The 10535-nt window shown below is 43.7% G+C and overlaps 2 protein-coding genes across 2 annotated transcripts; both read right to left on the bottom strand.

The window, feature by feature from the left end:
- Positions 1 to 58: 58 nt before the first annotated feature.
- Positions 59 to 1173, bottom strand: LOC134195817 (uncharacterized). Its single transcript, XM_062664901.1, has one exon. It carries the CDS (start codon positions 972 to 974, stop codon positions 228 to 230), a length of 747 nt encoding a protein of 248 aa, XP_062520885.1. The 5' UTR covers positions 975 to 1173; the 3' UTR covers positions 59 to 227.
- A 2962-nt stretch (positions 1174 to 4135) lies between these two features.
- LOC134195636 (26S proteasome non-ATPase regulatory subunit 14) lies at positions 4136 to 10522 on the bottom strand. The gene is made up of 9 exons (XM_062664695.1): positions 10456 to 10522; positions 10319 to 10393; positions 9984 to 10103; positions 9772 to 9924; positions 7553 to 7621; positions 7245 to 7427; positions 6561 to 6686; positions 5587 to 5649; positions 4136 to 5524 (listed from the first exon to the last, which is right to left on the bottom strand). Exons 1-9 carry the CDS (start codon positions 10501 to 10503, stop codon positions 5429 to 5431), a joined length of 933 nt encoding a protein of 310 aa, XP_062520679.1. The 5' UTR covers positions 10504 to 10522; the 3' UTR covers positions 4136 to 5428.
- Positions 10523 to 10535: the final 13 nt, after the last annotated feature.

The raw sequence follows: 10535 nt of genomic DNA, 5'->3' as shown, positions 1-10535 counted from the left end.
GTGGGATGGACTGGGTCCACCAGACGACTCACACTCTGGCTTACTGCTGTCAAGTTGATATGCCACAGCATTTTTAATACACCATAACAACATTTTAATTAATATCTCTTTCTAATTAGAGTATGTACACACAGAGTTGGAAAGTTGGGTTAGAGGTAATACTGACAGTCAAACAAACAGATCTATACATAGATCAAATCACATCAGAGCATACTGCTTAGTTCCCTCTAATTGTTAGGCTCAGCAACTGTTATTCGAGGAAGCAACCCGTTTTCTTGAAATGTCTCTAGCGCTGCGTTTGTCTTTCCTCCTGCTTTGAATGCATGATGATCCGGTAGAGGAGACAGTAGTTTGACGTCCCTCCCACCCACAGACTGATCGCATTTCATCAGGCGTCTCCTACTAGTACTCGAAGGACTCGGCGAGAGATGCCGTCTAAACTCTGGTCTCAACGACAGCTCGTTGATCTCCACATTGGTGTTGCTCTCACCCGGAACTTGCAGCCTGCTGTGCGTTAAATCAGCATGCATTTGGTGGAGATGAGTAGCCGACTTGCTGAGCCGCAGTTTTGAGTCTAGTGGAGGCAACAGATGTCTCACATGCCTCTCTACCGGCTCAGACAGGCGTCTTGTCGTCAGGGCGTGAGTGTGAGTCTGACATGATGACGCGCCTGCATTCTCAGAGGATGGGGATGTGTCCGGGTTTGCTAAGCAATTCGGGTTTGTTAAGCAATTCTCCGTCGATTTCCAGCGTCGCAGATGGCTACTAGCAAGAGCTCTTTCCAGCATTGCCTTCTCTTTCTCGATACTCTTGACGGCTATTTTCTGCTGTTTGCTAATCATTTCCAACCGCCGCTCCAGCAGTAATTTCTCGCGGGAGTTCACTTGTTCTGCTCGCCATGTCCTCTCGAGGATGTCGATATGGGAAATATGTTTGTTCCTCTTTCCGCTCTCATACTTCCCTGCTGGGTACATTTGCGTGCTTCTGTTTTATGTCGCTGAGAAAGACGATCGGACTACAGCAATGAAAACAATCGGGTGTTAGCTATAGAAATAGTAGCTAGGTGCTAAAGAGCGGCTGTTAATTAAGTAACGAATCCCGGAGGAGACACCCACCAGACTGCGCATGTAAACAGAATCATCACACGAAGGTGCAGAACAGAGAAATGCAGAAGCGAACAAAAAACTCCTTCGGTGATGTAGGTAATTAACTTAACCTGAGTCGCGCATGCGCTTAACAGTATGCCTTGACGCTGTCTGTACTGTACCCGGATCTGTCTGTACTGTCTGTACCCTGTCTGTATGGACCGGTGTATGTTCTTCTGGAGTAACTGCGAAAATAAGATTATTGACTCAAGTTTGTAGTTCTCCAGGTAGGTGTAGCTAGGCACTGAAATTGTGAGTTTTCTTTCTCTGGAAAACGAGATCAAAGTCGTTCTGGTCATACCGGTACTGACAATTGACTGGTGGGTTATGGAGGGTTGTGACAGATTTTTGCTGGCCCTGCAAACGCTATAGCTCTAAAAAAGAGTAGAGACAGTGAACTGGCAACCAGCGCGGTTAGTGTGCTCTCCTTGACCTGTTTTTCTGCGGAATGCTAGAACACTTGGGGTTACAACTGCATTCTATGAAGACTTGCTCTACCAAATCATCAACTTGGTGGCTTTTGCAGGACGAAAAACGAAAGAAAGCGAGCTTTGTTTTATTACCATCAATTATTAAGTATTATAAGCTCTGGGTATAGCTGCGACATTTTGATTCGATTGATTTTTACTAGCGCCATTACTTGGACTGAGGCTATAATATAATAGTTGTTACTTTGGAGTTAGGAATTAATGGTCAGTGTACTTTTAGGTTGCTGCTCTAGCTCAGGAAGTATTTTAGTCTAGGCTGCCAACACCTTGAGTTATTTTAGTTGCCTTGCATTGAGTGCATTCCACCATGTAGTATTGTAGGATGTGGTATTGTAGGATGTGGTTTGTATTGGATCTTCTAGGATGATTGTGATACACACTAAACAATGCATACAGTTCAGTGTATAGCAATGGCTACCTTCTAGCACAAGTCATACAGGAGAAACAACACTCACAAACCAAGCAGTGTGCCACTCAATAGGGCCCAGGATGAGCCATTGTCTTCAATATTATATTATTAGTAGGTGTAGCCTTCTAGACCATTGACAAAGTCTTCCAATTTGGACCTGTAGCAATGCCACTGTTCGACATAAGTTTTAATATTTATGCAGCTATGCAGACTGCATTTGCAACTAGTATCTGGTTGGTTTAATTGCTTGCAGTAAGGTACTGTTTTAGAGCTGTAGCTGCCAGAGTGGGAGCCAAAAGTTTGACACCATGTGTACATGTGCAGATGGTTATGCAAGTAAACAATATATGGTGTATAGGCTCAAATGCTGGATGAAGGGCTAGTTCATTCAACAATGTCTCATTACATTACTAGACAACTGAGACAGTTGCTGTGTGGTGCTTGAATATACAGAAGCCACTTATCTGCAAACACAACCTATTTACTTTAGCTCGATCTACATGAATCTAATAACTTTGATCAGCTACTGGAATAAAAAATTTCCACTATGGAAACATAGTTCCTGTTTTCTCAGTCTAGAATGGCTTCCATAATAATTGGCTTTGTAGTTAGTGTCTTACTAGTTTTATCCTCAAAGCTTAGATACAGACATACATACATACACATCTGTTAGGTCTAAAGTCTTTTCAATGGACAATTGGTATTCGGATTTCAGTTGACTGACACATGAGTTGACTTGAGATTTATGTTTCAAAGCTATCCCGTGGTGGTTTTTTCTTCTCTGGTGATACAAAGGCATGACGAATTGCTAGAGGCGACAGCGTGGCTGTATGGCTACTCACTCCTAGTGCAGGAAGCATATATTTACGACACCTGGGAGGTGGAGATGCAGACTGATGGCGAAATGTTGGCTTTGAAAGATCAATGAGCTCAATGTCTTCATCGTCGTCTTTATTGTCTATTAAGGAGGGTGTAGAAATGGCCAACACATCAGGCATGTGACTACTTGATTTCGTAAGTCGAAGGTTTGAAGTTTGATGCATACGGGGGAGACCTCCAACATGGACGTCTGATGACTTTCTTCTAGTCATTCCAAGAACATTTTGCTGCTTTGGGCTTCTGATATCAGGCAGTGACACACTCATTTGAGATTGACTTGCAGCCAGTTTTCTAGAACCTCTGCATCGTTGTATGTTCTTCCGAAGAAGAATTTGTAAGGATTGTTTTTCTTTCTTGATACCCATCAATGCTGCTCGTTTTTGTTTTTCTATAGTGTCTATTCGATGTCTCAACAATTTGTCTTCACGCTCGTTTGCCTGCTTTGCTCGCCAGTGCTTCTCCAACATTTCAGAAACTATAGTTTTACTCTCTTTACTCTCTTCATTGTTTAGCCCTGTGAAAATTGTTGCTTGGCTTCTCTTCATGCTGGTCAGCTTCTGTAGCAACAGTTGTGGTCGATTGACGCATTATCTTTCTACGCAAAACATGCACTGCTTAGGCATACCTAAAGGAATCACCTGTGGGAATGTGTCTGGCCAGTCTTCTAGTGCTGTATAGTAGAGATGTTCAGCGAGACACTTGTGCTTGCTGCTTTAGAGTGAGTTAGAAGTGGCACTTGTATGAGTTTGTGCATGTGACTGGCCTCCCATTGTGAATATGGTAGGTGGTCATTACTGTATGAAAACTTCATGTAGTTTTTACAAAGGTAGTGGTGCAAAATGCATGATGCCATGGAACATGCAGCTGTAAAGTATAAAGTATCATGTTTATACAGTGAAATGAAATACTTATCTCTACATAGGTACACGTCCACCACGTGACTATAGACACACACACACACACAAACACACACACACACACACACACACACACACACACCACACACACACACCACACCACACACACCAGGTATTATTGTGCAATCTCATCATCATGACTTCACTTTTCAATGCCATTACCTTCCTGTAAGTCTCTCAATTGCCAGACGACAGTCAAAAAGACAGACAAACAGATATTGCAGTTTCTACGGGATAGTCTAGCCAATATTATGATTGTGCAACGCAATGTTAGTCCATTAATATAGTGACCATTAATCAACTTAATTATTGATCTATTAATTAAGTCACTAATCACGTCATCCCTGACGTGTAACACCGGCTTTCTACGATTTCATGACTTGAACAGTGGACTATACCAGAACCCTCCACACATAAGCAATTTAAGATACAAAAGTCACTCCAACATAAAATATTTAAAATATTTTTAAAAACAAATCTACAAAACTTGTGGTATCAACGCCCACATTATTTTTGCGAGCACATTACAAATGCTATACACAAAATATCTTTACAATGTTTTCAGTTGAGAACAGTTAGTTGAGGCAGTATGGTGTCTTCTCCTATTGCTTCGCGCACTGCGTTTGCCTTGGGTGCTGTCTTAATACGCCGTGCTGCTAGGGGTGACGTTAGAGCCTCAACAGTATTTGCAGCCGCAGATTCAAATGCCATGCTGCGTCTTAGCGGAGGAGTGAGGGAGCGGGACCGGGTGGTATCGACCGGAAGTGCAGTGATGTCGATGTGTGAGTCACCGTAGTTCGTGCCTGACTCTTCATGCACACATGGCATGGATGTGGTTTGCAATGTCAGTCGTTGAGAGGTCGATTTGAGACACAGGGAAGGATGCAGAGGCGGCAGTTCTCTCACATGGACATTTGATGTCTTCCTTGTCAGGCCTGTCCTGTTGCATTGTTCCCTATCCAAGAGGCAAGGTAATGATTGTGCTGGTCTCAGACCTCGACGCGACTTGTCCTGGCGGGGAGAGAAAACTGACGTGTCTAGACCTTTTTTCCCCAACGATTTCAGCAGCAGTTGCTTCTCTTTTTCGATAGCATTTGTAACAACTCTCTGCTGTTTGGTGAGAAGCTGGAGTTGACGGTTGAGCAGCAGTTGCTCACGGGAGTTCATTGACTCTGCTTTCCACTGTTTCTCCAGCATCTCGCGGTACAGTCTCCTTCCACTCGTTCTCTCTTCCGGATCGTCGTCCTTCTTTCTCAGCTGCATCCGCGGACTTCTCTTCATCCCTAACTTTCAGTTGATGGAATCAAGTGTTCTGGATTGATCTGTGCGAGTAGCAAAGTTATCGACGAAAAGGAGGGCGGTTCTTGCACATAAAAGATTTCAGGTCAACAATCAGTGCTAAATAATGATCGTTTGAATAAGTCTCGTGACGCACACGAGCGACTTCGACCTTTAAGAGGCCCGACACGCGATAACAACTCGGCAGGCTTCACATTAAGTGATGACGCCATTATTCGTGGTCTACGTCTCTCTTACGTTTCTGGCTAATTCTATTGCTACGATATGCGTCATGCTCTGAGTGCATAAATTTTAGAAGACGACCGTATCAAGCATGGCACCTAGACACTGCACAATATTGGATGTCATCAGAATGTTCACCTTCTCTTCAAGATGCCTCTTAGGATCCTATGACAGCAACATAAACACACCTCAATAATAATAGTAATATTTTTAATGTCGTTTCTGACCTGTTTTCCGACGTTTCTTATTGCCAGTTCTTCTGGTGTGAGCCGCTCTTCCTCTTCCACGTACTAAGAATAGACAGCAATATCACAAGATGGTAAGGCCGCTTGCATTTAACATTTTTCCTTCTTATCAGGTGGGAATATGCGGGGGGGGGGCAAGTCACAATGTGCCGCACAAGTCACAACGTGCCGCACAGGAATAAAGAGGATCAAACTGGTAACACTTTAGTTTTATGTCTAGACAGTGTTGGAAAACATGTATGGTTTAGTAATTAAATGAAGAAAATGCCCAATACCTTCCAGGACATGTCACAGTTGACTATGAGAGTGTTCAGTTCTAGTAGGGTTGCAGAAGATGGTCTCCAGACACATTAAAATATTGTTATTTAATTAAACATATTTTCCATACAAGCTTTGAAAATTTACAATTTAGTGTCCAAATTTGGGGTCACGTGAGTAGTTTCATTACCAAACCAGGTGATTACCATTACAATGTAGGCATCATTAGCTTTGGTCGACTGTTTTGATCTGTTATAGTTGGCAACAGGAAACAATGAGAAACTACTCTTTCTGATTGTACTGCACCATAACTAACTGCAAAGGCAAATGTATTATTTGTTGCCATTATTATTATACTAGATTGATTAATAAATAAACAATTAAATTAATTAGATAAAATACTCAGATTTTATACTTTGTGAGATGATAATGACAATTGAATCAAACTTTCTGCATCTACACAATAGTGAGCAAGTGTATGTGTGTGAGTGTGTGTGTGTGTGTGTGTGTGTGTGTGTGTGTGTGTGAGAGAGAGAGAGAGAGAGAGAGAGAGTGGTGTGTGTGTGTGTGTGTGTGTGTGTGTGTGAGAGAGAGAGAGTATGGTGTGTGTGTGTGTGTGTGTGTGCGTGTGTGTGTGTGTGTGTGTGTGTGTGTGTGTGTGTGTGTGTGTGTGTGTACATACTACTTTGTATAATTACCTTGTTGTATGCTTTGGCTAATTCTAGCATCTCTTTCACCGATGTCTCGTTGAGCTTGCAGTGTTTTTCATAGTCTGCCAAGGTTAGACCGTCAACCCAACCCTTCTGATGCAAAGTCATCAGCATCTATCATGAGAAAATCATCAATTGTCATACAATCTGTATGTACTGTATATCTATTTGCCAAACAATTCTTAGCTGGACTTTGATAGACCCCTCAAATCTGTCTGTCTGTCCATCTGTCTGTCTGTCTGTCTGCCTGTCTATATGTCAATAGATATATTTGCTGTCTGTCTGTCTGTCTATATGTCTGTCAATACATATATTTGCTGTCTGTCTGTCTGTCTGTCTGTCTGTCTGTCTGTCTGTCTATATGTCTGTCAATACATATATTTTCAAACATTGAACTATTATACACCATCTAAGCAAAGCAACTAAATACTACCCAAGCCAATAGGGCTTGGTTCTGTCTGTCTGTCTGTCTGTCCATCTGCTTGCTTGTCCATTTGCCTGTCTATCCACCTGTCTGCCTACCTATCCCCATCTCTTTCTGTCTACCCATCCATCTCACTAACCGTCCTCCCATCCTTCCATCATCCTCCTGTTGTCTAGTCAACTAACCCTACAACTGCCCTTCGGTCCATTCACACTATATTAATGTTCCTATTTGCCATCCATGCATACCTGCTGCTCCAACTCATTTTTCCTATAATTGATTGGCATTGAGTAATAATGCCTGTTGAGACCATGAATAAGCGCTTGAATCGATGGCTTATGGAGATGGCCAACGTTCGACGTCGTTTGTCTCGGCTCTTGACCCAACATAACAGACTGTGGATTGATCAACCTGAAGGCATCAATCACAACCTAAACAAAGAAATCAATACTGCAAATAAGTCTGTGGCAATTCTATTGATGCATTCATTGCATGGTCAGTATGTGGTTTTTTGGTAGCATTGAATGCCATCCAGACGTACTGCAAAGTCATTTACCTTGCCTTTCACGCTTTGAATTGGATCGACTACAACAGCCACAGCTCTAGCAGATAGAGCCTCAAAACTCTGCAATAAACACAGTGATGAGTACAAGAATGGACACACACACACATACACACACAGTGACACACACACACACACACACACACACACACACACACACACACACACAGTGACACACACACACACACACACACACACACACACACACACACAATGACACACACACACACACACACACACACACACACACACACACACACACACACAATGACACACACACACACACACACACACACACACACACACACACACACACACACACAATGACACACACACACACAGTGACACACACACACACACAGTGACACACACACACACACACACACACACACACAGTGACACACACACACACACACACAGTGACACACACACACACACACACACACACACAGTGACACACACACACACACACACACAGTGACACACACACACACACACAGTGACACACACACACACACACACACACACACACACACACACACACACACACACACAGTGACACACACACACACAGTGACACACACACACACACACACACGCACAGTGACACACACAGTGACACACACACACACACACACACACACACACACACAGTAACACACACACACACACACACACACACACACACACACACACACACAGTAACACACACACACACACACACACACACACACACACAGTAACACACACACACACACACACACACACAGTAACACACACACACACACACACACACACACACACACACACACACACACACACACACACACACACACAGTAACACACACACACACACACACACACACACACACACACACACACACACACACACACAGTAACACACACACACACACACACACACACACACACACACACACACACACACACACACACACACACACACACACACACACACACACAGTAACACACACACACACACACACACACACACACACACACACACACACACACACACACACACACACACGCATGCACACGTGCGCACGCACACACACACACCCACACACACACACACACACACACACACACACACACACATACCAGGGGTGTTCCCAGGATTTCTGGAAGGCACGGCGGAAATAACCACGCCTACCTTAAATTTTGGCCCCGCCCATTCCAATTTTTCTTTTTAAAAAAGTTTCTCTCCGTCTTAGTTCACTGTGCTTGATTGACCACATGATAGCTATATTAATGGGAGTGAGAAAATTTCCAGACCTCAAGAAGTTGAGAACCTGCCTTTATAGGATAGGAAGGCCAGATATCTAGACTTCGTTTGTTATCATCAGATACTGACCTAAATAGTGGGCAGAGTGCAAGACAACCACTGTTTATCTTTGAGTACTTATATTACAATTAAGTTCATACCATATGGCAGTCTTTGTCCTAATTGGTCTTATCTTCATACCAAACATCCCAGGAACTACTTGTTAGCCTGAAACAACTTCCCACTTTTCAAAATACAAATACAAGTCCATTGTCTTCATAGCTAATCACTGCCTACTCATACAGCAAGGCATGGCGGGACTGTACCAAGTGGAAGCCAAGGCATGGCGGAGCACTGTGCCTTTTGTATGCTGAGAACAACCGTGCATACACACACAGTGACACACACACACACACACACACACACACACACACACACACACACACACACAGTGACACACACACACACACACACACACACACACACACACACACACACACAGACACACACACACACACACACACAGTGACACACACACACACACAGACACACACACACACACACACACAGTGACACACACACACACACACACAGTGACACACACACACACACACACACACACACACACACACACACACACAGAGTAACACACACACACACACACACACACACACACACACACACACACACACACACAGAGTAACACACACACACACACACACACACACACACACACACACACAGTGACACACACACACACACACACACACACACACACACACACACACACACACACACACACACACACACACAGTGACACACACACACACACACACACACACACACACACACACACACAGATTGATCGACACAACTACATATGCATGGAAGCAGTTAAACGGACAAACACGTGCACAGACATGGCAACCTGTTGAGTATTGATATCAACTCCTGATAGCCAACAGCCAAACCCTGGATGCGAGTGATACCATCCCACAACCATTTCAGGTCGGCCGGTCTGCTTCAGCATGTCAAGCATTTTCATTTGAAATACGGGATCGACGGCCTCCACACTGACACCCTGACCAATAGAAAATGTCAACTCACTACGACAGTAAAGTCCAGTCGTTTGCTGCTTGCCGTTCCGCTCTGTGGCATCGCGAACACGTCGATGACCCTCACAGTGTAGTCGTCCACAAACTCGCCCAACATCAAGCCCATCACCTCCATGGGAACACCGGCTCGTCCATGCTTCAACATCTAAACAAAGTGACGTCATAAATTTAACGAGTTCCCGGATAAATAACAATTTAAGACTGTGAATAAGAGAAAAAGCCCATTCATGCTTTACAGACTACAGCAACAGTTAGCAACTGTTGCTACTGCAATAAAAATGATGTCAATGCTCTGTGTGTCAATGTCCCGGATGTTGATTTTGACAACGCGACTATGGAGCCGTGTCGAGTATGCTGTACTTTCAAGAGTGAGAGAGATGATATGTACACTTGCTCTGCTGTGTCGACAGTCGGTGGGTCGACGGGAGCAGAATTCTAGACACACAAAGCAAACACTCTAAACTCTGTCATCAACAGCGACAAGAGATTAGATCTACCTGTCCCAAACCTGGCATGTTTCCTCCAAGACGCAACAAGCGATCCATTCTTATCCGGGCTACCAATTTTGTAAATAATT

The sequence above is a fragment of the Corticium candelabrum genome, chromosome 20 (genome assembly GCF_963422355.1).
Source record: "Corticium candelabrum chromosome 20, ooCorCand1.1, whole genome shotgun sequence".
Lineage (NCBI taxonomy): Eukaryota > Metazoa > Porifera > Homoscleromorpha > Homosclerophorida > Plakinidae > Corticium > Corticium candelabrum.
Note: the sequence above shows the minus strand (reverse complement) of the source record. Positions and strands in the feature narration are given on the sequence as shown.

Excerpts from the sequence above, each read along its gene's own strand:
- LOC134195817 (XM_062664901.1), bottom strand. The coding sequence starts at position 974 with ATGTACCCAGCAGGGAAGTATGAGAGCGGAAAGAGGAACAAACATATT.
- LOC134195636 (XM_062664695.1), bottom strand. The coding sequence starts at position 10,503 with ATGGATCGCTTGTTGCGTCTTGGAGGAAACATGCCAGGTTTGGGACAG. Across the intron at positions 9,925-9,983 it reads CGATGCCACAGAGCGGAACG|GGTGTCAGTGTGGAGGCCGT; the intron begins GCAAGCAGCAAA and ends TCTATTGGTCAG. Across the intron at positions 5,650-6,560 it reads TAGCCAAAGCATACAACAAG|TACGTGGAAGAGGAAGAGCG; the intron begins GTAATTATACAA and ends GTCTATTCTTAG.